The sequence below is a fragment of the Pan troglodytes genome, chromosome 13 (assembly GCF_028858775.2).
Source record: "Pan troglodytes isolate AG18354 chromosome 13, NHGRI_mPanTro3-v2.0_pri, whole genome shotgun sequence".
NCBI lineage: Eukaryota > Metazoa > Chordata > Mammalia > Primates > Hominidae > Pan > Pan troglodytes.
Genome location: NC_072411.2, coordinates 118,372,675 through 118,399,023, shown reverse-complemented (window position 1 = coordinate 118,399,023; position 26,349 = coordinate 118,372,675). Strand labels below are relative to the sequence as shown.

General features: G+C 39.5%; 1 protein-coding gene across 2 annotated transcripts in view; it reads right to left on the bottom strand.

Annotated features, from left to right (window-relative positions):
- XRCC5 (X-ray repair cross complementing 5) overlaps positions 1–26,113 on the bottom strand; it is a 96,993-nt gene extending 70,880 nt beyond the window's left edge. The window contains exons 1-10 of one of the 2 annotated variants that reach the window (XM_016950457.4): positions 25,875–26,113; positions 22,206–22,319; positions 18,498–18,681; positions 17,546–17,594; positions 16,175–16,297; positions 13,087–13,278; positions 9,305–9,419; positions 7,665–7,803; positions 4,349–4,461; positions 2,949–3,011 (exon numbers count right to left, since the gene is read on the bottom strand). In XM_016950457.4, coding sequence (XP_016805946.2) covers positions 2,949–3,011; positions 4,349–4,461; positions 7,665–7,803; positions 9,305–9,419; positions 13,087–13,278; positions 16,175–16,297; positions 17,546–17,594; positions 18,498–18,681; positions 22,206–22,319; positions 25,875–26,054 — 1,272 coding nt within the window. In that variant the 5' untranslated portion in view covers positions 26,055–26,113. The remainder of the gene's footprint in view (positions 1–2,948; positions 3,012–4,348; positions 4,462–7,664; positions 7,804–9,304; positions 9,420–13,086; positions 13,279–16,174; positions 16,298–17,545; positions 17,595–18,497; positions 18,682–22,205; positions 22,320–25,874) is intronic. The other variant, XM_054679335.1, reaches the window with a different exon arrangement.
- Between the last annotated feature and the right edge of the window lie 236 nt (positions 26,114–26,349).

Below are 26,349 nucleotides of genomic sequence, written 5' to 3'. Positions count from 1 at the left end.
TCATACCATTACCTCCTAGCTAGAATGCCCCTTTACTAATCTCTGGCTCTCCAGCTTCTAACCTTTTCTCTAGGCTTAGTAAATTGATACCCTCTCCATTCCAGATTTACCTTAGTCAGCTCTCTCTCTCTCTCTGCAGAAACTCCCCAAACACTATGTACTTCTCTATCACGGTTAACCTTATCAAAGTTAAAAACCTATGACCTCTCAGCCATGCTGTTGTAAAAACAAAACAAACAAACAAACAAAAAACCTATGACCCCAAGACCTGGCCATTAGAATCCAGTACAGATTTCATAACAGAATCATTACTTTTTCAGTTCAATTCAAAGGCTACTTAGTGCCTGTTCTTTGCCAGGCACTGTCTTGAGCCCTGTGAAAAAACAAAGCCAAGTCCTTGACCTCACTTACCTAATACATTCTTTATTAGCAGAAATGAGATATGTAGCAAATATGAAACATGTATGTTCTAATAGTTAAGTCCCATAAGAAAGGGCTAGATAAGCACAATGAGAATCTGAGGAAGAGATTACTTCCAATTTGTTTGAAGTTTTTATTTATATGTCTTTGACAGGACCAATTAGGATGTTTAAAAGAAGGAAGGGGCTGGGCACGGTGGCTCACAACTGTAATCCCAACACTTTGGGAGGCCGAGGGGGGGGGGTGGATCACCTGGGGTCAGGAGTTCAAGACCAGCCTAGCCAACATGGTGAAACCCCCATCTCTACAAAAAATACAAAAATTAGCCGGGCGTTGTGGCGGGCATCTGTAATCCCAGCTACTCGGGAGGCTGAGACAGGAGAATCACTTGAACCCGGGAGGCAGAGGTTACAGTGAACCGAGAACGTACCACTGTACTCCAGCATGGGCTACAAAAAGCCAAACTCCGTCTCAAAAAAAAAAAAAAAAAAAAAAAAAGAAGAAGAAGAAGGAAGGATGGGGCTGTGAATGACTGCTACATGGTGAAACAGTACTACAGCTGTGTATAACTTAACTAAAGCTCCATTTCCTTCCTTTCTTTTCCCTCGTTTTCTACACACAGTGCAAATCAGCACATGAAAGTATAGATTCTCAATACAAAAAACTGTATGCTAATGACCAGAGAAAACTTTTTAAAGAGGGAATTATCCAAAGAATCAGAATATTTGAGCTAAAAAACAACAGTATTCATCTAGTTTAACAATCCACATGTACATCTGACTAGTGGTGATAAAGACTTTTATTGTAAACTTACAGAAATGGGGATCTGATCATCTTACAAGAAAACAATCCAGTGGGGACAGTAATCCTTGTTGACAAAATAATTCTTCATCTTGAACAAAAAGCACCACCTGTTGTTTCCAGTTCACCCCTCTGATACGAAGCAGAGTTTAATTTCTATTCTACAAGATAATTCTCCAAATGCATGAAGAGTGCTATTATGTCTGCCATCCCTCCTACACCCCTGCCTACCTACACAAGTCTTCTCCAGGCATTTTTTTGTTTTGTTTTACTGGAAGTCCTCATATGACATTGTTTCCTTACTCCCTTGCTTATCTCAGAAGCTCCAATTAGATATTATCATTTTTTGACTACCTCAAAAACTGACACTAGAGAGTATCCCTTTGCCATTAGGAGATAAATCTGTTTTTCTTGAGTTATCTCAAAGTGATCCTATGATATACAGAAATTAGTGTTGTATAAGGCCAGATTTGAATTACACAATCCACAAGGCTGCCCTTAGCTAGCAAGCCTACATCATTACCCAACACGTGTGTCTCAACACAACTCTGTGATTCCTCACTGCATACCCAGCAAGTCTCATGAAGTGATCAGAATGTTCTTTGCATAAAGAGACAGTAAGTGGAAGTTAAAACTTCAGCAGAAGCAAGGAATGGTGGCGCACACCTATAGTCCCAGCTATCTGGGAAACAGAGGTAGGAGAATCGCTTGAGCCCAGAGGTTCCAGGCCAGCCTGGGAAACATATGAGATCTTGTCTCTTAAAAAAACAAAACAAAATAAAACTTCAGCTAAGTTGTGGTTTGACAGTATATACTAGACTTCCATGATTCCCAACAGGATTTGATGCAAGAGAAATCCATGAAGTAGGATTCTCAAATTTGAAGATTCATGTATGCTAATATTGTGCTCTAATAATTCATTCAAAACAGGGTAGAAGCCAAACATTTTCTTCCCTTAACTGTTCTAATAATGGCATACCCATCCACTATATCAGCAACCAGCTACCTTCCAGAAGTGAGGAGAAAAAGAGAACTATACTAGTTATACCACCACCCTACCCCCACCCCAAACAAGCCTTCTACATCCAGTTTATTAATTACAAATGCAAATACTTCAGGAACTTGGAAACCTGCTTGAGCTGCCTTAAACAGATAGTAGATTGCAATCTTCCAGTTAAAATCAGTATCTCCAACAAAGTTAGTTCTAACTTGGAGATCAAACAGAAAATATTTACAGAAAGGGCAGATGTGAGTATAGAATGCAGCAGTCATAGGCTGTTAGCTAGAGAAAAACCAGCCTGAAAACAGAGTATCTTGGGGAGGCAGGAAGAGTACCAAGAGAGAGGAATAGAGAAAAGACACATTTCCTCAATGACAAAAGCAGTCTAGTGAGTCACTGAAGTGCACATCCAGGATGCTTATGACAACACAAAATGTCAACCTGACCCCAACCCTCCTTAACATTTGACTGTGAAATTCCCATTCCTAAATGCAGTGGTTCAAAATGTTTTTAATACTTCCTTGGTCTCCATGTCCTCGGGTCTTGTGCTCATGCTAACACAAATTCATTTACCACATCTCCATTTTCAGTTAAACATCAGTGGATTTCCCCACTCCTATTGCAAGAATTCATGTCATTTTAAACTATAAAAGCCCCAAACAACTTGCTTTCATAGACTTACAATTCAATTCTGTAGCACTACCTCAAAGACCTGCTGCCAACTCACCTCATCATCTCTTGCTGCAAAGACCTTTAGAACTTGATTTCCCATGAAGAATCTTCTCTGAACCTACAAGAGAGGAAAAGAATTGCTTTTGATCCAAAATAAGTAACATGTATAACCATGACACACATTGCCAAGAAATTCCATTCAAAATCCTCTTACTGAAAAACATTCAGATACTAAAAACACCTTATTACCTGAAGTTTAATTCAATACAACACAACAAATATCTGAGCACCCAGCATGCGTCCAAGATTATCTGAGCACTGTAAACACAACAGTGAACAAAATATAATCTTGCCCTTGAGGAGCTTCAATAGATAAATATGAAATTAACTGCAGTGTAGTATTATGGTCCAGGGTTACATGGTGCTTTAAGAGCACATAAGGAGGGCACCAAGCCTGGTCATGAGGGATCAGGGAAGGTTTCTGCAAATGGTGACACCTAAGTCTAGACTTAAAAGGACAAATAGGAACTAAGAGAAAAGTCTGGGCACAAGCGTTCCAGGCAGAGAAAACAGTATCAATAGAAGTCTGGAGTGCTGTAAAAGCATGGTACATTTGGAGAACTGCTCTTGGAGTAGTACAGTGCCACTGTGTGAGAGGAAAGGTGAAAAATTAGATTACAGAGATTAACAAAGATCAGATGATGAAGTCTCCTAAGAACAAAGCTAAGTGGTTTGCATTTCCTCCTAAGAGTAGCACTGAGGCACTGATGAACAGTAGAGGCCTGAGTGAAGAATTAGAGGGGAAGGGTTGAAAGAAAGAGAAATTAAATCAAAAATAAGTACTGCATGTCTCTCCCCCCACCCCCTTAAATTCAATTAACTTATCTAGCACAGTATCAAGAGGGGTCAAGACAGCTCTACTAATACCAGATTAGAAAATGAGCATTGAAGAGTTCTGAAAATCATAACCACCTGCACTTATCTACCAAGATCAACTTTGTCTGATCTATGAAATCTGGAGCCTGGGGTTTATTTTTAAGAACATGCAATGTGCTGTATTGGGCAATGTTTCTCATGCATTTTTATGCCCTCCCACCTCTAGAGTTGAGACATTATGAGCACTTTCACCATAATACCAGCTCAAGAAGACTGAACCTCAAAGGGATGAGGGTTAGGCCCACATAATTCAAATACCCCTCATCTCCACTTCCATTCCCCATTCAAAAACCATCCTGTATTTTTAGTTTGCTATGCTCATATAGATTTACTTAACGGCTCTGAACCTCAGTTTCCCAATGTATAAAATACATACCATGGCAACATTAACCCCCAGACTACATTTTAGAAAAATTAAAAGTGAAATAAATATACCTTATAAATAAAATGACCAATCAAAAGCATACCATTTCAAATAACAGCTAGGAAAAAGCTCATTTAGTTTGTTCACAATCGTACCTGAGAAGATTTACAAAATCCCAAAACAGAGAAGCACTTCCCCTCCGATTTATATTTCATTTGTTCCTCATCCACTTTAGAGAAAGGAACTATATCACTTCCATAGCGGAACCCTGGAGAAAAAGAGAAGAGCATCTGTTAAGCATATGGGGCCTCATTTTCTACAAGCTGAAATTAGTTCCATGCATACATTAACAATACACGCACACGCCAGAGCAAGCCTCCATCTTCTATTCCCTGGAATCAGATGACTGCCCCTTGTGATCAATGGTGAAAAAGCAGCAGCAGATACACAAACCACATATACAATATAGAGATGATTAAAATCTAATTACATTTTTTAAAGTAGCATATTTTGCAATCTAGTTAGCTCAATGATTACCCAGCCTAAAAGAAAAAATCTGGCAAATGTTAACGTACTAGTTATCCTCCAAAGATAAACCATGGTTGACTAAAGTACAGCATGATTTGTAAACATAAGAACACATTATTCAGAAACCTAGAGACCCACAGAGAAAAATGCCAACAGGAAATTTTCAGAACAAAATGTTCTCAAAAACGTATGCTGGAGATATGCAATGCCTGACAGAAGCTAAAACTCTTCTGTTTGGAAACATTCAATTGATAAGTTATATATTCTTCTATATTTAAATTTCTTTTATTTCTGGGATTTAACTGTATTTTTCTTTTTAATTACATAGGATATTTATATAAATATAGGCTCTCGGCTTCTTAAAAAAAAAAAAAAAAAAAAAGTCCAGCCCTGTTCTGTAGCCTATATTCTATGAAAAATCACACCCTTTCAATACACAGTATCTTCTATGTTTTGTGGGAAGAAGGAGCATCAAAATCCAAGGATTCTGGCCTTGGACAAATGCAAAGGAAAAGCACATGCATCTTTACCCCAAGACACAATAAAACTTTCATATCCAGGGACAGATTCTGTGATCTAGTGTTTATTTGTTCCTGTTAGTCTGTTGATGACATTTATTTTATTAAAAAGAAACACACTTTTAGGCCAGGCACGGTGGCTCACACCTGTAATCCTAGCACTTGGGGAGGCCGAGGCAGGTGGATCACAAGGTCAGGAGATTGAGATCATCCTGGCTAACACAGTGAAACTCTGTCTCTACTAAAAATACAAAAAAAAATTAGCCAGGCATGGTGGCACGCGCCTGTAGTCCCAGCTACTCAGGAGGCTGAGGCAGGAGAATCACTTGAACCTGGGAGGTGGAGGTTGCAGTGAGCTGAGATCGCACCACTGCACTCCAGTCTGGGCGACAGAGCAAGACTCCGTCTCAAAATAGAAACACATTTTTATTTCCATGTATGTCTTTTTTAAAAAGCTAATGACAAAACCAAACTTTCCAACAAAAAATTAACAGGGAAATGTATGGCACATGATTAAGACTGGTACCTAAACCAAATGTTTGTCTTATCTCTGTCATCAGTCATCATCTTACTTGAATCGTGTGAATCGTGTTAACTTGTAATGAACATTCTAACTAAAACTGTTTTATGTTTTCTGGTTCATTTACTGAAATGGCATATAATTCCAACTTTTGTACATTGTATACTTACAATAGACTACAACATTTAACCAGATTCCTTTGCCCACATGTGTATACTGGTCCCTTAGTTCAAGAAAAAACAAAAAACAAAAAGCAAAAACCCCTAGCTGATTAGGGGCTGGAAACTGGAGGACAGGAGAAAAGATGCACTTCTACGCTCTTTGAACCCAAGCAGTTTTTAACTCTTCCCTCTCCATTGCCCCAGCAATAAATTTCCTTTTTGCCTAAGATAACCAGGGATGCCTTCTTTGCTGACAACCAAAAGAACTGGCATCCATCCTTATCACTAGATCCTTCTCCTTCCAATCCATCCTACAACCAGTTGTCATATTAATCTTCTTAAAACATAGCCCCAATGACATTCTCTTCCTCAAAACTGTAAGTGGCTCCACGTTGTTTTCAAGGTTATGCATAAACTCTTAGCCTATTAACCAAAGCCCTTCATTACTCAGTCCAAATTCAGAATAGAATGCAGGCACAGACTCTGAAGCAGTACAGGCCTAGATCCAAGTCCTGCTAGTTGAGAACTGTGTGGCTTTGAATATGTGAACGAGTGTCTTTCAGCCTCAGTTCCCTTATCTATAAAATGGAAATAACAAAGAGTACCTGCTTTATAAGATGGTCGCTGATGATTAAAAGAGAAAATGCAGGCTGTCCATTAGATGCTACCCTCAAGTACTAACCTGTATATGCTCAATACACCAACCCAAGTAGACTACTTAGTATCTCTGAGAAGTCCCCCTACTTTCCAGGTCTTGTGGCTTTAATCATGCTATTCTTCCTACTATGAGCCAGTCATTATACTAGGATCAAATGATTAACCAATGATGGAACCAAGATTCTAACCCAGGTTTGATTCCAAAATTCATGTTCTATGCTACAGAATTGAATTCAAGAACTGGTAGAAATTGTAGGTATTAATTATATTCTACATACAATCCATCAGGAGAAAGGAAGGAATCATAACCACCACCACCTTTAAACAACCCCCTCCTCCAACACACACAAATATATACACTGTAAGATGAAATACAGTGTCACAGAGGAAAAGAATTCTTTTCAAGACTTGCAAATCAAAACTATACTGGGTAGTGAATAGCCTGGCAAAACATTTATCTAAGGACTCTTGTTTCTATCTTAACCATCATTTGGTATCTTAATAATTTTAGGTCTTGAACATACAGATATCCTCAGCTAGTTTCTAAGTCCTCTGGATAAAGATGCCATCTAGACACACTATTCAATCCAAATGGGTATAACATAGGAGTACAACTTTTAAAAAATCCTATTTAATATGAAGCAATATAATAAATACAAATAATTTTCAGCCCCTAAATTAAGGAAGCATATCTGGTAGGACATAAAACCTGAAGTTGGCCCTTAGAAGAATAATCACCATGAAAGTCAAAAATAAAATAAACAAAAAAACCTTAGTTCAACCATATTAAACATGCTCCTAGCTAGTGAGTTTCAAACTTTAAAATAAAGCCAAGTATTGAGTACTATCACTTAAGACATTTAAAACTCACAGAGATGGAACACCCAAGTGTACTCCTGAGAAGCAACCTGCCTAAGACCCAACAAATGAGCTAAAGGACCTAGGGTCTCATTATCCTTTCAAACTGTTATATCTCTATAACTCAAAGAAATAACTTTAAACAAAGAATAATACAAACCCCAGCCTGCATCACATCATGTTGAAGAAAATGTCTTTTAGGCAACAGTGAAAACTCTTACTGACATACCTTGAATAATATCCTCTTTTAAAACTTCAGTTTCATCATCATCATTTAAGCAATAAACTGTTTCTTTTTGTATATCTTCTTTTTTTAGGGTTTTTGCATCCACAACTGTCCAAGTCTTTTTAACTCTCTCCTGTAGAATCTTACATTCCAAAACAAAGGGAAAACAAGGAAAGTTAGGATTCCAATTGATAGAAGATGAAAACCTAATACACTCTCTGCCACAGACAAAAATCCAGAACAATTACTCTAGCTACATTATTTTGTTTGCTCATGCCTATTATGAAAATTTTAGTTTATTTCATAACAAAATATACTGGATAACCTTCTCTACATTTCATTTTCTCCCAAAAGTAATCCACAAATATTTACATTCACACTTTCTATACAAAACCTGACTGTCTAATATTTTTATTTATTTATTTTTATTTTTTGAGACAGAGTCTTGCTCTATCCCTCAGGTTGGAGTGCAGTGGTGCGATCCTGGCTCACTGCAACCTCCGCCTCCCGGGATTAAGCGATACTCATGCCTCAGACACCCAAGTAGCTGGGACTACAGACACACATCACCATGCCTGGCTATTTTTGTATTTTTAGTAGAGACAGGTTGACCAGGCTGGTTTCGAACTCCTGGCCTAAAGTGATCTGCTCACCTCAGCCTCTGAAAGTGCTGGAATTACAGGCATGAGCCACTGCACCCAGCCAGACTGTTTAATAAAAAGAGGACTATACATTTTATCATAGTTTCCAATAGAAAAAAAAAAAGCAGCAATATATCTGTGTCAGAAATCAACAAAGAAATTTGAAAAGCAGGCCAAAATAAAAAAGGAGGGAGACTATATTCACACTCCTAGGGACACTATTCTAGGCTCTGATGGAAGCTGAAATAAATAAAGAACTGCCCCAAGGTTCTCACAGATATATCATGTATTTTGGAATTAAGTTCTTTAATATACAAAGAAAAAAACTAAATACATAAAAACATGTTTTTGTATATTTATTTTATATGTCTAAAATGTTCCTATTTATTTTGAACACTTAAAGGAAAAAGGCAAGGAGGCTTATATGAAGGCACGCATCAGATTCCTACTCAAACTAGAATTTCATCAAATAATCACCAAAAGCAACTCATTTTTTAAAGTGTGCTATTGTATATAAATGTACATATATTATAAAATGCAATTTTACAGTAACAAAACATTTTTTTACATTTCACAGATGTTGTTACTATCAGATCATTCATAATTGAATTAGGTGTCACTGAGCTCCATAACTGAACTTAACTTTGGTGCATTATCTACATTTCTGCTATGATACTACAATAACACAGCTTAATGCATTTCATTTTCTTTCTTTTTAAAAAAAGAGACAGGCCTAGAACTTATGATTAACAATCAATTACCAATGGAGAGAAAGTAAAAGAGGAGGAAATCAAACTCTATTATAGACAATTCTTTAAACTTCCTCTCCTAGCCTGCCTTTTACACAAAAAGCTAAACACAGAGATTAAATGAGCAGGGAGAACAACTAGAAAAGCAGTAATTATGGTTCCGAGTAACACACACATGAATTGTCTGTTCCTTATATACACGTATTTATCTGCCTGGAAACATTTCTGTTAAAAATGTGTACCTGCCACTTACCGATTTATAGGCTGCAATCCTTATAGACAAATTGGAGCCAATGGTCAGTCGGCAGGGCCAGTGAATGGAATGCCTCTCAATTTTCTTGAAGACGCACAGTTTTCTCAGACTCTCACTTAATAAAGAAAAATATAAAATGAAAGCAACAATTTTTAAATGTTAACTTGTGCTGGATGATGCATTTGATTTTCTACAATGAGAAGTGAGCTAATGTTAATTATAAAGAGAGAAACAGCAGGAGATGGCCGGAAAACAACAACCACAAGTTGGGAGATAGCCAGGGCAAGAGTGAGTTGGCTTAGAAGGGAAGAGGAGCTGAATTACTTTACTAACAGGTGAAAATGAACAGCTCTATTTTCCTCTTATTCAATACTTTATTTCAACTCTGCCAGAGGTTCTTAACATTTTTTCAGGACCAAGGACACCTTTGAGGATGTGATAAAAGCACATTCATGAATGAGTCTGCACACAATATAAAGGATTCACTACCAACTCCCTGAAAACCACGGACCTGAGGATAAGAACTTCTGCTCAGGGCCGGCATAGTGACTTACACCTGTAATCCTAGCACTTTGGGAGGCCAAGGCAGGCGGATCACCTGAGGTCGGGAACTCAAGATCAGCCTGACCAACATGGAGAAACCCCATCTCTAGTAAAAATACAAAATTAGCCAGGTGTGGTGGCGCATGGCTGTAATCCCAGCTACTAGGGAGGCTGAGGTAGGAGAATCACTTGAACCTGGGAGGCGGAGGTTGCGGTGAGCTGAGATCGCGCCATTGCACTCCAGCCTGGCCAACAAGAATGAAACTTTGTCTCAAAAAAAAAAAAAAGAAAAAAGGAAAAAAAAAAGAACCTCTGCTCTAGAGTATCAAAGGGAGGGCACCATCCTATAATTATCATCACTGTTTACAACTCTATAATTCATTAATTCCAATTCTGAATATTAAAGATACACGTTTTTATATGTATATAATAGTGAGAGTTAAAGACTATCCAAGGAATAAAGGAATTTAGTTCATATTTAGTCTCAAGGTAAAGCACGTTAACTCTAGGTTTCTTACTGGTGGGAAAAGCTGGGGAGAGGTGCAAACAGTGTTGTGGAGTGCTGCTTCATTTAAACAAAAGTGAAAATCAATCATATTTTCATCTGGCCCATAATCAAACACAACAGGGAAGATGATAGGAGATAGGTGGAATTTGCGGTATTCACTAAAATAAGCAGCAAAGGAATTAATGACAAAATACACTCAAAGCATACAGTCCAGACTTTCTGGCTGAACTCCTTGGTACAGATAAAAAACAGATCTACAAAGTGGTAAAGAGAATTATTTTACATTATCCACAGAGTTATGGACAGACAGGTCGCAAGAGACTCCAATTTTCAGAAATAATTTACAACGAATAGTAGATATCTTACCTGACACCCAGCTTCCAAAGCCTATGGTGCACAATGGCTTTGGATTTGCTGAGGAATGAATGGGTCTGAACCAGGTCTAACGTGTCTCATACAACATTACTAGTCAAACAGAATATAAACCTCATGGCCTAAAATCACCATGAGGTTTAGATTCTATTTCAGGGAAAATTCTAAAGACGGGCATCCAATATATAAGATCTGAGTAGCTGGGCATGGTGTCGCATGCCTGTAATCCCAGCTACTTGGGAGGCTGAGGCATGAGAATTGCTAGAACCTGGGAGGCAGAGGTTGCAGTGAGCTGAGATCACGTCACTGCATTTCAGCCTGGATGACAGAGCGAGACCCTGTCTCAAAAAAAATCTAAGAACAACTGACTCAGTTCTGCAGTAGAGCTCAATCTCCCCAGGTAGATGTCAAGTTCTCTTCCTAAGATCTATATGGAGATAATCTAGTCCAGTGCTGTCTAGTACAACTTTCTGCAATGATGGTAATGTTCTATTTCTAACCATGCTAGCCCAATAGACACTTCAAACACAGATAATATGACTAAGGGACTCAATTTTAAAATGTATTTAATTTTAACTAACTTGAATTTAAATAGCCACATGTAGCTAATGGCTACTGTACTGGATGGCAAAGTTCTGGTCTACACCTTCATGGCAGACCTAAAATCAAAGTAGCGTCGAAATGCTAAAACAATGCATAGTCAGTAATTTCCCTATCTGATATGCTACAGAAAAATTTAAAAAACAAACAAAAACACTTTTTAAAGAGTAATCTATATTGGCCTCTAATTTTTCTTTTCTTTTCTTTTTGAGACGGAGTCTCGCTCTGTCACCCAGGCTGGAGTGCAGTGGCATGATCTTGGCTCATTGCAACCTCCGCCTCCTAGGTTCAAGTGATTCACTTGCCTCAGCCTCTCAAGTAGCTGGGACTACAGGCATGCACCACCATGCCCAGCTAATTTTTTTTACTTTTAGTAGAGACGGGGTTTCGCCACGTTGGCCGGGCTGGTCTCGAACTCCTGACCTCAACTGATCTGCCCACCTCAGCCTCCCAAAGTGCTGGGATTACAAGCATAAGCCACCGTGTCCAGCCTAATTTTTCTTTGTGATATCATGGGTAATATGTTTAGCTTAAGGCATTTATTCCCAAATTTGAAAGAGAAACAACTTAGGAACACATATCTGTAAATATTGTGACAAGAACACATGACGCCAAGAAACTTCACCTCACAGGATTCCTCACTGATTCCTAGGGCAATCCCGTGGGCAATTCTGTTTCCTAAATTTACCTATCATTTTTCAAGGCTGTCTGTATTTAGAAAATCAGAACATAATTTTTGTCAATTATAGCTCATCGGAAATATTAAAAATGGTCGTTGAGAAAAAATATTAAGGAGATATACACTGTAACTACTTAAAAAAATTCTAGTTGTTCAATCACTACTTCAATGTGCTTAAACAGCCAGTATTTTGTGTACAGACTGATAAGCTGGAAATAATTCAAGAATATCAAGCAGTATTATCCCTGAGAATTTGAACCACCCAAGCCATACTGCTATGTAAAGTACTCTATTGCCACTTTTACCAAATTGAACCCCATAGGACACACACTATTCTAGATGCCACCGATTCTTCTTAGGTTCTTTGCTCAAAATGCATGTATGTCCAATTCCAACCAAGAATAAGATGGATAAAGGAGATGGTCTCTTCCATAGTCTCTAGCTGGATGGTTGAAAAAGCAGTTTGCTTTATTGTTACACGGTACTTCAAGGAATTCACTTTCCTTAAATCATTTTGCCTTTCCAACGCCCACGTAAAGTAAGTAGGCTATGAACTCTTTACATTGCAGGTTTTTTTTTTTTTCACTCAAACTGCTTTGTGATCAAAAGTTTAAAAAAAAAAATCACTATACCATAGTATGCTACTTTCTAAAACCTTAATAGGATGATAAGAAGATACTGACTATCTCAGATCTGAGACCACTTTCTATAATTAATAATGTTTTTTGTAGATGTGTAAAAAAAAAAGGGCCCAAAAAATGTATCCCAAGCTTGGCATAATGAAGAAATCTACTATTTCATCTTTTGCAATTTGACTTGTTAATTTCTCATGGTATCTATATATTCCTGAACTTCACTGACACAGGTCCTGGAAATAAATGAGAAACATGTGCCAAGAACACAAACTTTAAAAAGGGTGATTAAGGGTGGGTGTACTATTTCTTTAATAAAACTCAGAATATTAAGCAATGACTAATTCGAGAGTGGCCCAGAAAAAGGAAACATTTGGGAGACCTCTAATCAAAAGAGAAATTTACGTGGGTACAATTAAAAATTCCCATCAATGTTTTCAATTCTTACCTGAATGAATAAATTTCATCCAACCCATCTTCACCTTCTAAAGATATCATCACCATTTTCACTATCTCAAGACCTTCTTTTTGCTGTTCGGTAATTCCTTTTAGTGGAAAGCAAGGCCCATGGCCACCTAAGCGAAAGGGGCCATCTCCTCTGTCCCCACTTCCATCTTCCTTGCCAAGTGAGAAAGGCAAGCTATTAAGAAAGATCAACAGTAGTTAGTGTTCTAATCCTGTAACTGTAACTCATCAGCTATGAGAAAATGAGCACATCAGTCAACCTTATCAAGTTTCAAATTTCTCATCTGTCAAACGACTCTTACCTACCTTAGCCAATATTCTCCCAGTTTCAAGTGACTGAAACCTCTTTGGTTTGTAAAAGGGGAAAATCACTGGCTACTACATAACCAAGTAACTGAAAGGGCAGGGTGGCACAAGGCCTTAGGAAGTCCAGACCCAGGGTCTCAACTGTGGCAAGGATTACTCTCTCTGTCTCTATTTTACCTTCATTTGCCTTTATGCTGGCTTCACTCTCTCCGACTGGCCTCTTCCACACTGTAACGGTCTACACGTGTCCCCCAAAATCATTATTTTGAAACCTAATCACCAATATGATACTATTAAGACAGAGGCCCTTTAGGAGGTAATGAAGTCCTGAGGGTGGGGAACTCATAAATGGAATTAGCGACCTTAAAAAAAATGGTTGAAGGGAGAGGCTTTTTGCCATTTTTGCCTTTTATGTCCTTCCACCACGTGAGAACAGTGTTAGCCCTTTTGACATGGGATGACACAGCAATAAGGCACCATCTTGAGAGCAGAGATCTCTCAGCAGACACCAAATCTGTTAGTGCTGTGATCTTGGACTTCCCGGCCTCCAGAACTGTGAGAAATAAATTTGTTTTTAAGGTGATTTCTCATTTTATTTGCTACACTTAAAATAAGGCTGTTTACAATTTTTCTTCATATACTTAGCAAATACAGCATGATGTAATTTGCATGTCCTGCATTTATCAGGTAAAAAGTTTCCAGGGAGGAAAGCGTGAGACACAGGGTTTGCATCAGGTTACTCCTGTTTCCAAAGCAATAACCAGAAAAGGACAAATGTCGTAAAAGTGAAGAGAAAGGAAGTTATCCTGGAAAAAGAAATAATAACTATTCTGTCTATTCTGCATTAGATCAGAAATAAGCTTCCTCAGTAGTCAGTAGAAGAAACTAAAAACTATGCCAGGCACAGTGGCTCATGCCTGTAATCCCAGCACTTTGGGAGGGCGAGGCAGGTGGATCACTTGAGGTCCAGAGTTCAAGACCAGCCTGGCCAACATGGTAAAACCCCATCTCTACTAAAAATACAAATATTAGCCGGGCGTGGTGGCACACACCTGAAATCCCAGCTACTAGGGAGGCTGAGACAGGAGAACTGCTTGAGCCTGGGAGGCGGAGGTTGCAGTGAGCCGAGATTGCACCACTGCACTCCAGCCTGGGCAACAGTGCGAGACTCCATCTCAAAAACAAACAAACAACAACCAAGAAAAACTAAAAAATGCTGGGTGTGGTAACATGCATCTATAGTCTCAGCTATACAGAAGGCTCAGGTAGGAGGTTCACTTGAACCCAAGAGTTTTAGGCTGCAGTGAGCTATAACTATGCCACTACAGAAGACCTCGTTTCTAAAAAAAAAAATTAAAAATAAATTAAAAACAGAACACAGGGCTTCTCTGAGCTGCTGGTATTTTTTTAGTCCAATTACAACAATCAGCTGTACATGGAATACACCAAACAGTAAAACTATGAACTCTACTTTGTATGCTGGAGGTTTGTAGCACAGGAAGAAAGCATATTACCAAGAAAAAAATACAACCAAATAAAAAGCAAATAGAAGCAAAGGCTATGCTTCCTCTTCTGCACTTTTCTGTATTGCTTATGGAAAAAAAGAGTAGCTCTTTCGAATGACATTCACTGAAATGCAGTCTGCTTCTAACATGTAAAGGCATCCTGAGATTATGAAAAAGTACCAGAAGCTGAGCTGGGCTTCTGAAGTACTGAGAAAAACCTCAACTCAGTAAGAAGTGTCACTTAAAAGCACTTAATTTCTCTGAAGTACCATCTTAACAAGTATTGGTTTGATGGGTTATTCTGAACTCTTTTTCCACAGTCGTACAGAAAGGAGATGTCGCTCTGTAGTCTTAAGAGAAGACTACTCACACATGCAAAACAAGTTCTTAATACCCCCAGGCAGGCATTTTATGAAGCCAAAGGCTTACCACTCTAACCTAGAGGCTTCTTGGCATAGCTCTCAATTTGAAAAACGAGTATTCCCAGAAGATTAATAATTCAACATTCTATACCATCACTCAACTTTCACCAAAAATAGGACAAGAAAAAATATGTTTCAAATGCAGCAAGAAGGGTTAGTGTAGTGAAAAGAAATTTTTGTTAGGGATATAACACAGAAAGTAAATCCCGGAGGGAATATTCAAGTTACTTTTTGAGGAAGAATTCTCTCCCTAATAAATTGTGAAATACATATTTTTCCCCTGAAGTTTTATACTCCATCTCTGAATTAACATAAGCAAATTAAATTTTATATATGTGTCTACAACTTTTGGATCTGAAAAGAGTTAAACATAAACATGTTATGTATTTAGAATGATTCCCAAGTTGGCATTCCTGTCTACCCTAAAACATGCACTCTGTATAGGACACAGTTCTCTAGAGCTGTTTAAGAAAAAAAAAATCCATCAATCTGCTGTTTGGGTAAAGCCTTCTATGCAGGAAGGAGACAAATTGAATATCCTCAAAGGGTTCTTCTAATCCTCAACTCTTTGAGTCTAAGAACACTAAACAATGATCTGCCACTAAGCTCAATTCTTCTGGATCGCTGACTTTCATCTTTTTGTCACGACCACTCAGAACAGTTCCTAGAACACAGAGAGTAACCAGCAAATGTTTGCTGAGTAGTCAGTCATCTGACAGATTCAGCCTTGGAGCAGAAAGCGAAAATTCCCATAAACCAAGTACTCTATACAGAGGGCCCATTCACTATATTAGGAAATCATAGGATTTGTCTACATGCATTATTCTTAGGATCTTACAAGAATTGCAGGGAGATGTCACATTTCTTCAAGCTATGAATTATAATATCCAGCTGACTTTTGCTGAATCGGCTGCTGAGGTCAGTGAATATTTCAATATGCCTCTTCTCAAACTTCTTTCCTCTAAAAGAGAGAGTTATCATATTAAGAAATCATTCTCCTGAATTATTTTTCTACAAATTCAAATACACTTGGTCACTGAGGAGAGAAGCTTAGAAATGGATCTAGAGTTAATAAATGTGATTACATTCTAGTAGTCCAATTAAGTTCTTATTCAATTCATAATCAACCCTGATACACTTTATACTTTGAACATCTTGGCCAAAATTTCTGGGTATTATGGAAATGTTATGTTTCTGGATTCCGAACTCAAATGTGATGAAAAAATATCCCTTCCCAGCCTCCACATAGGCAGAATGTAAACAAAGAATTCTCCCAGCATACTCTAACTTCAGCCTTGCTCAGGTTCACTTTCTAAATATCCTGCTCTGACTCCATGCACAGATTTTGTGTGGCAAGATTTGGCAGAGGATGTACAGAGATTGAGAAATGATTACACAGATTTAGGTCTGGGATTTTAGTGCAAATGATTTTCCTGACAGGCAAGAGGTATGTGTACATGCACATATATGTCTCCAGAGATAACACTTCCAAGGCACAATAATTAAATAAATACTGAATTAGGAAGCAGGCCAGGCATGGTGGTTCATGCCTGTAATCCTAACACTTTGGGAGGCCAAGATAGGAGGACTGCTTGAAGCCAAGAGTCTGAGAAAACCTGGGCAAAATAGTGAGACCGTCTCTGCAAAAATAAAAATTTTTAAATTAACTGGACTTGGGTGTGCACCTGTAGTCCCAGCTACTCAGGAGGCTGAGATGCAAGGATCTCTTGAGCCCAGGAGATCAAGCTGAGGTTGCTGTGAGCTATATTGGCACCACCGCACTCTAGTCTGGGTGACAGAACAAGACCCCAACTCAAAAAAAAAAAACAACAAAAAACATACACACACACAACAAAAAAGGGAAGTTGGCCAGAGTTACTATGCACTTAATATCAATGACATATGGCTTATACCACTTAGTGTTTTTTAAAATTCCTGGTAATCAGCTTAAGTCTAATAGGAAGTAAACTGAAATAAGCCAAATGTTTTATTTCTCCCAGAGAAATACTCACCGAGTATAGCCCTTCCCCTTTTAAAACTTTTAAAAAACAGAGAGGTTGGACTGAACCATTCAATTCTATAAAATGTTTCTCTTGTCACACAAACATGCAGCTTGATTAACAATGAATCACAAAGTACATTCAATACATTAACCCATACAATTTTTGCAAAAAGATTCTCTTCCAGCTCTCTTCCTTGGAACACTTACATTGTTTCATGTTGAATCACATCCATGCTCACGATTAGTGCATCCAGGACTCAGCTAGTTAAGGATAGGGATATCACCAAACAGTCTCTTCATGTGAACACGCAACTCTTTCCAATGAAGTCCACCATGCTGGAAATTGTGGACACTGAACTATGTGATGACTTAAAGTACTTGCCTGAGTGCCATTCTTCCAAAGTTCACTAACATATATTCATACATTCTATATATCAAACTATATATTCTGCCAAAAACAACCAAGAAATATAAACAAAAGGTAACCTAACACATTGCATGCATTTAACCAAAAATTATGTCATTTAATAGTATCTAGAACCCATTTTTGGTGGCCACAGTCCATTCTTAAATATGAAGCGAACCATAATGTAGCATTTGCAAGTCACTCCTAACACAACAGCACTTCCCAGTGATCAGGAATAGCACTACTAACTGATTAGAAAAAGAACAAGAGTGATGATCCCTTAAAATTAGGGGACCTGTGGAGTAAACTGGAAATCTCACTTTGGGTATCAATCTGATTTCTGGCACAAAAACATCTTCCATCCAGAAAAAAAGGAGAGAACATTGGGAGGATGCTCTTTTAAAAATATTTTTTATCCGCCTCCAAACATTTCTAACGAGCACCACTAAAACCCTCTGCATATAGTCAATGCTCACATATACTCCCTAGGATCTTCCCCCTTCCTATGCCTCCCAACCTCTCAGTATCACCCATGCAGAGAACAGGGAAGTGAGTGGAGGGCTGGGAGCCCAGGCACTGTTTTAAACTGATTAATTTCACATTAAACCCTATTAACACATTACCTCCCCCTCCTCAGAGCAAAATATACCCATATACTCATAGCTGAAACTCTGGGGGTGTCTCATCAAACTGCTGTACGATTCCCAGAATAAAGGAAATTTCTTAAAGTCTTCTCTGGCAGAAAAAGGATACAGTCAGCCTGTTGAGAACCTGGTTGGATTTTGCTTTCAATGTCCTCCAGCAAATCAAAATCTGGTAGCATCAGATGTCTGTGCACTGTGATGTTCTGATACTGATCCCCGCCAGAAAGGGGATTGTCAGTGCCATCCGTACCAAACAGGACTAAAGCAATCTCATCCTTGTTCTCAGCAAACACCTAGAAAAAAATGTCAGATGGCTGAAAACCATATTAGAACAATCTGGAAGCAATAAAATACCTAACCTTCAGGGAGCAGGACAACCAAACCTCCCTATGGCAGGTCCCTGGGGCCATATAGTATTGGGCGGGATGAAACATGAGACTTACAGACAATGACAATTCTTAGGTTCTAAACAGATGTTTTTCATTGACTATAAGTCTCACCCTTCATTTCAGCAGAAGTTGAGGTGTGGAAATAGGAGGGTAGTAAGTGTTCTTGATGATTTCCAGCCAAATCAAACTGTAATTCTCAATTAGAGAACCAAAAATGGGTAATGTGAAAAGATTTTAGTATGTCTTTTATGGAATGTCTAAGGTTTAAATTTTCCAGAGGTTAAAAAAAAAAGTGCAGGATAGCCTATATCCCAGCAATTTCAGGGGCAGGCATATACAGTATACCCTAGAAAAATTATGTACAGATAGGAAGTTTACACTTCAGCACTGTTTATGATAGGACAAAAACTGGAAGCAAACTATCAAACAGGAGAATGCAAAAATACATTGCAGAATATTTATACAACGAAATATCATACTCCAGTAAAAATGAATAAATTTGTGCAACACGTATCAACATGAATAGATCTAAAATAAGTTGATAAAAGATATGCTGCAGAATTACATGTAGCATATAAAACCATTTACACTTTTGACAGCTTTATACAATACTAAGTATTTATGAATATATACTTATGTCCAAGTATAAAATATACATGGTAATAACTACCAAAATCCTGAGAAAAGAGAAAAAAAGGGTAAGGAAGGGCCTCCAGGTTTATCTGTAACACTTTATTAAAAAAAAAATCAAACAAATATGAAACATTAGGATTTACAGCATAAGACAATGGGAAAATTGGTTACCTGTATATTCTCCATATTTGCCTATTTTATGAAATATTTCATAATGAAATATAAAAACAAAAAATAGTATCTGACACAAAAGACAGTCCTGTCTAATTATTAACATAGGCCTTTTTACATTGATGGGGAAGAGTGCTGTATGGAGAGATAATGGAATTCTGTCATTCTTCATTTTTGTAGGGTCTGTTTAATCCTTTAGTCTGTAAACAACACAACAATTCCCAGTTGTACATCGACTAACGGTGTCTGGGTGCCTGCTGCTGGATTCAAGCATGCGTAGCATACAGGCTGGGCAGGTATCTGCCGCCTAGACGAGCATCCATCTTAAGGCAAGGTAATCTTGCCCTAGACAAAATCTCAGTCATGGGAGGGGAGGAAATTCTGAATGTAGTATGGGACTGGCACTAAGTTCCTGATTCTGACTTCCTGATTCTGACTCTTTCTCTCTACAACAAAAACAAACAAACAAAAAAACACCTATACTCTTGTTACTGGGGTGTAAGTCGGCAGTTATCCAGAGAAACTCCGGAGTGGCGACTCCGCAGTAATCTCGGTTCTTGGTCTTCTCGAAGTAAACAATTGAAACGACAGACATAAGCAAGGTTTAAAGCAGGAGGAAAAATTTATTTTAAGCAAAGTGAGAGTTTACTGGAGAAAGCAGAGTACACTTGGAAGAGAACCAAGAGGGCCACGTGAAAAATCAAGTGCCCTGCGCCCTTCTTTGTTTAGTTTTTAGACCGCCCCGCCCCCCAACCACCGGCGCCATCTTTTCCCGGGCTTCCAGTCTCCTTTGTTCCTCCCTTGAGCAGCCCGAATTAATCAACGCATGCGCACTAGCCCTGCTACTGCTTAAGAGGGGGCCGCATGCGTAGTGTGGTTACTAGTCATGCGCATGCTCAGTAGCGGCAACTCGGCATTATTGGTCGAGCGCCCCCAGAAGCAGCTTTTATACCAGTTAAAGTTCACCATCTTGCTCTTTCACTGCGCATGCTCGAAACCTTAAGGATTATGGTTTGCTAACTCCAGGTGTTTTCTGTCTGTTAAGATTCCTGTAATTCCTGACACCAATCATGGCCACTTATTACCTTACAGTGATAGTTTTATGCCCGCCTGTCTTCCCCTCGATGATAACCTGACAGCTTTGGGGCCCCTCCCTTGCCCTGCTCATCACTTCAGAGGGACGGATTTCTAATTGCCTAACCATGGCTTCACAAATGCCCAACATTCTCGGGGGCCCTCTCTCCTGCCCTGCTCATGTCTACTTACCTTCTCTAACAGCATACTAGGGGACAGCCACACTACTTGAATTCCACCAACACAACTATAACCAAGAACAGGGTTAGAGCACCTTCCTTGACACAACACCTCAAGGACTCCAGGTCATCAAGATTTTTAAAAATCTAGAATGACAGGTGGGAAGTACTAGTGCCCAACGGAAGTGTAAACACACAGAAGAAACAGAAGTGTCCAGGAGGAGCAGCAGTAGACAGTGAAAGAAGCAGGAACTCATGGACTTAGCAAAAGTGGCAGTCATACCAAGTAGAAGGGGCAGAAATAAAAATAGCTGATGCTTACATAGTGTTTACAATATTCCAAGCACTATTCTAAGCACTTTATCTACATTAATTCTTTTATTCTTCAAAACTACCCTATGTGACAGGTATCATTATTCTCATTTTACACATGGGACACTGAGGCACTGTAGTAGCTAACCTCCAAGATAGCCACCATCCGTTCTTTCTCTCCTTGTATTTGCAGGCTACTCTTTTTATCAAGAGAGGGAGTCTAATTCTCCTCCCTTAAATGTGACCTAACCTTAGTGTCTTGCTTGACTAACAGAAAACAGAAACGACTTTCTGGGGCTTCTAAAAATAGGTCTTAAGAAGCCACATAGGCAGGGTCTCATAGAAAACCCATTCTTGGGATACTCCTTAGAACCAGCTGCTTCATGTGAGAATTGAAACTATACAGAAACCACATGTAGAGATTCTAACGGACAGCCCCAACTGAGCTCACAGCCACTAGAAAGCATCGTCTTCCAGCCATGTGAGTGAGCCACTTTGGACATCTGGTCCAGTTGAGCCTTTGGATGACTCCAGCCCCAGCTGCCATCTGATTGCAACTGCGTAAGAGGCCTCAATAGAGAATCACCCAACTGAGCAACCCAGTCATCCCACAGAACCATGAATGATGAATTTTTAAAATGTTACTTGAGACACTACATTTTGGGGTAGTTTATTACACAGCAAAAGATAACTGAACTAGTCACAAACAAGTTGAAGGACTTGTTCAACATCAGAAGGTTAGTAAATGACATGGCAGAGCAAGGATACAAACCCAAGCCATCTGTCTCTAGAGATTGTGCTTTTAAACATTACTTTTTACTGCCTCTTGTTTCCGATAAAAACTGTAGTATCTAGTGAAGGGGCCAAAACGAGGGAAGAAAAAATATCAGACTCTAGTGGTAGGTGAAGTTGTATGTGAGTACATGTAAGGAAACTCCCCAGAATCCCCCCAAACAGAGGGGCTGGACACTATAAGGAGGCTGGTATCTTGCATTAGTAGGTAGAGGCAACAAGCAGTTCAAACATGGGTTACAAGCTCAGTGTCAATCTGAAACTTACCTGTCGCTGTACAAACATGGTTATCACCTTCTTTGCTTGTTCAAATGGGGATTCTATACCAGGAATGGAGTTACTCATGGTAAAGCCCACGTCCATACACAGCACAACAGCTGCCTGGAAACAAAGTTCCAAAGAGTGTTTGAGAAAATAAGTCATAAGAAAAGACTGTAAGAATGTCCCTTGCTTATTGTATTCATGAACCTGTATCCGTATTTAGGAAAGGTGTGAAAAAGGGATGTGTTCTACATAAGAATGTGTGTAAGACATATAAATTTTCACTATGGAAAACCCTTAAATAGTCCTGATACTTTCTAAAAGCTACAGAAGTTTCTACCAGGAGAAGAACATGCTCCAGATAGCTGCCACTTCTTTGGCCTAAGCCCCAGAATAAACCCATGATGAGTACATATGATGCCAACCTGCAGGCCAGAGTTAAACCCATTTATGCCCAATATACATCAGACAAACTGCAGCTGACCTGCAGACCTACAAACATGAGAACAGATGCTTTCACTGTAAGTCACTGATTCGGGGCATAATTTGTTATGAAGCATTTTTGTCACAACAAGTGACTGCTAGAATCTATATATATGCTAAGAGGTATACCCTGACAATTTGAGTCAGTTTGTAAACTGATGATCTAAAATAAAGACACCAAATCTATTCTAGTAGAGGACACAGACAGATAACAAATAATACCAGAACAATGTTCCATGATAGAAGTATGCACTGGGCACTGAGAGACACAGGAGGAGCATCCACTCAAGACTGGTGGAGGGGATACCAGAGCGGTGAAGGGGCAGAAAAGGCTTCCTGAATGTGGACTTCTTTGGGTGAGTCTTAATGAGTAGGAGTCAATCATGTGAACAAGTAAGTGACAGACGGAATCACATAAGCTAAGGCACAAGCCATTACATAGCAATCACGTATGTAGGAGACTAAGAAAATAAGAGAAACATAACCTAAAAGGAATACATGTAAAGTTATTTATACCTGGCTTCCAAATTTTACCTGAACACAAGCTGGAAGAGACCTGGATTGATGGCAACTCACAATTTCAGTGTGAATTATAAAATCAATCAACAACGTGAAATGTCTTTTGCACCACATTCCCCACACCTATCTTACTTCATCGCCTAAATGTGTTGGTCTGTATCAACAGTGTAGTGAATTCAAGAAGAGAAAAGAAGGGTCTTCTGGTGAAAAAAGATAATAGCAATCGGGAGACCTGGGATCTAGTCCCATCTCTCCTACCCATTAGTTCTGAGTCCTTGGGAATGTCACTTAATCTCACTGTTAATAATACTAAAAGGTAGGAAACTGTTGGACTAGATGAGGTTTAAGGTCCTTTCTGGAGTTGACATTCCTTGACTCTGACTGACAGTCTCGCAGTGCTTTGTACCGATCAAACAAACTGTGAGCAGTTCTGGGCTAACATCTTACCAGGAAAATTAATTACAAATGAACATGAAATGAGCAGCTTAGGGAAGAATCTGAAGAATACGTGATGTAAAGAACAGTTGGAAAAAACTAGATATTTAAGTCAGATGAGAAGATTAAAGGGAACATAACAGTTTTCCTCCCCACCATTTTTTTTTTCCTTTTTTTTTGAGACATGGTCTCACTGTCACCCAGGCTGGAGTACAGTGGCATGATCATGGCTCACTACCGCCTCCATCTCCCGGGCTCAAGTGATCCTGCTACCTCAGCCTTCCAAATAGCTGGGACCACAGATGCACCCCACCATGCCCAGCTAATTCTTAAATTTTTTTTGTAGAGATGGGGTCTCACTGTGCTGCCCAGGCTGGTCTCGAACTCCTTGGCTTAAGCAATCCTCCCACCTCCGCCTCCCAAAGTGCTAGGATTACAGGTATGGGCCACCGTGTCTGGCCTCCCCCCAGATATTTGACAACTGTTGTATAAAAGGATTGGTCTGCCAAGAAAGACAACAGGATCAACAGATGGAAGTTACAGGGAGACTGATGCGACTCCATACGAGGGATAAAAAATAACATTTAGAAGTGATCAATAAAGAAACTACTCTTTTTTAAGTGATCTCTTGACCCTAGAAATGTTTTAAAAACCTGAATGAATTCCTATCAGGGAAGTTATAGATGATTTCTAAATGTGGTTATATCTCAGGCAACACATGAAAAGAAAAGATTATTTTTCACTAGTTTACAAACAACACAATGCACTAAGAGATTTCTGAAGTAAAATTAGATTATTTGGAAAAAAAAACGTGCTAATAAACCACAAAATTCCTTTGAGAACAGTAAAATGCACATCCCAGTTTCAATGCCTGGGGCATAATAACCTAAAAAAACTTAAGAGTCACAAAATATGCTGCTGCACTTATTTGATACACACCCACAAAAGCTACTTTTAAACCAGAAAACTCTAGAGGACTAAAGCACTTTTGTCATGAATTAGGTATCCAGTAAATGCCATCAAAGGGTTTCAAATATGGAACTTATTGTCTGGAAGCAGAATGGTCTATATTTCTGAGTTCCTATCTGGCAGCAGTAAGAAAACTGAGAAAGAGAAACTGGGTAGCATAGCAACTCTTCATTTCTATACCGAAGCAATACAGGCTGTTAGAATTTTACTTCCAGTTCATCTGCGACAAACAGCTCCTCCACTAGAGCTACAAAGTTTTCAGCAGCTGAAAGAGGACGAACAAAGGAGGTGAGTGGCATTATTAAAAGTTCATGATCGTTTTAATCAACATTTCTCAATGAGGAGTTGAGGGAACTAGGGATCAGTTGCTCAAACTCGTATCTTGTTTATCTGTATTGAATAAATTCATTAATCCCTGGAACCACATCTCTCTCTAGTGACCCTTCAGAGACAACTACCACTCTTTTATGTTGAAAAAAAAAAAATCACTTGAAAATTCATTGTAATTTCTGTTACTGATCTGGGACACCAATGGTCATAGATTTCTAGCAACACAGGGGTTCTCCAGGGCCCTGAAACCAGACAGCTTGGATTCAAATCCGGATTTCACCACGAAAAGCCCACAGTTCTTTATTCCTCGGTTTTCCCACTTGCAAAATGGGGATAGTTTTCACTTCAAGGGGTTGTGAAGATTAAATGAGATAAGAATAAAAGGTTTAGATCCGTCCCTCACAGAGTGGGCTTTCAATAAATGCGGGATACTACGTTATTATAAAGCTAATAATACGACGCTTTAAATTTTAAGTTATTTTAGTCACAGATAGTCCCTCTCAAGTTTTACAACAAGCCCTGTGGGATAGTTGCTTTATCACAGCTAATTTTCATTCTCATAGAGATCTTAAGAACCCAGGCTCGGAAGTAATAGAGGAAGTGGGGCTAGGGAGTGGAATGGGATAAAGGGAGAGAGAGGGGAGGCGGGTGGGGAGGCAGGTGAGACAAAGAGCAGGTAGAGAGGGAGAAGAGGGATGGGATGGGTGGGTAATGGAAGAGGTGGAGTCAGCGAGGCTCAAATTCAGGTCTTGGAACCCCAAATCTCCAGCTTTTCTCATAGCGCATCCCTCAGTCCCGGCCCTCCTGACTGAGCCCACCACCATGATCTTCTCTTGCCCCATTCTTTGGCTTGACCGCGATCCCACGATTCCTGCTTCCGAACCACCCTCTCCGGATCCCCAGTCCGGGTAAAGCCCAAGTCCATGGCTTTCTTTATACCTTATTCCCCGACCGCACCATGTTGCCGGTCCTCAGGCGCTTTGGTCGCTTCTTCCGGGCGGGAACCTGCCGTGTCGCAACTCGCTTCCGGTGGACAAGCGGCAGATAGCGGAAAGAGCCGCTTCGTTTCCTGCTAGGCCTGAAAGGGGCGGGGAAACTGTGCCCCGGAACTCTGAGCATGCGCAGATTCCCGCCGAGCTTGCGCAGATTCCCGCCGAGCTCGCGCAGATTCCCGCCGAGCATGCGCAGATTCCCTCCGAGCATGCGCAGATTCCCGCCGAGCATGCGCAGATTCTCGCCGAGCATGCGCACATTCTCTCCATTCCGCCGTAGTCGGGAGCGTGTGGTGTTTGAGCCGCCTGAAACGCTAGTACGACAGATTTACTTAAAGATTCACTTAATCACTTAAAGATTCACTTCCCTTTTCTCTCATTGAGAATAACACCTAAGGCATTTTTGTGTCAGAGCTCTGGAG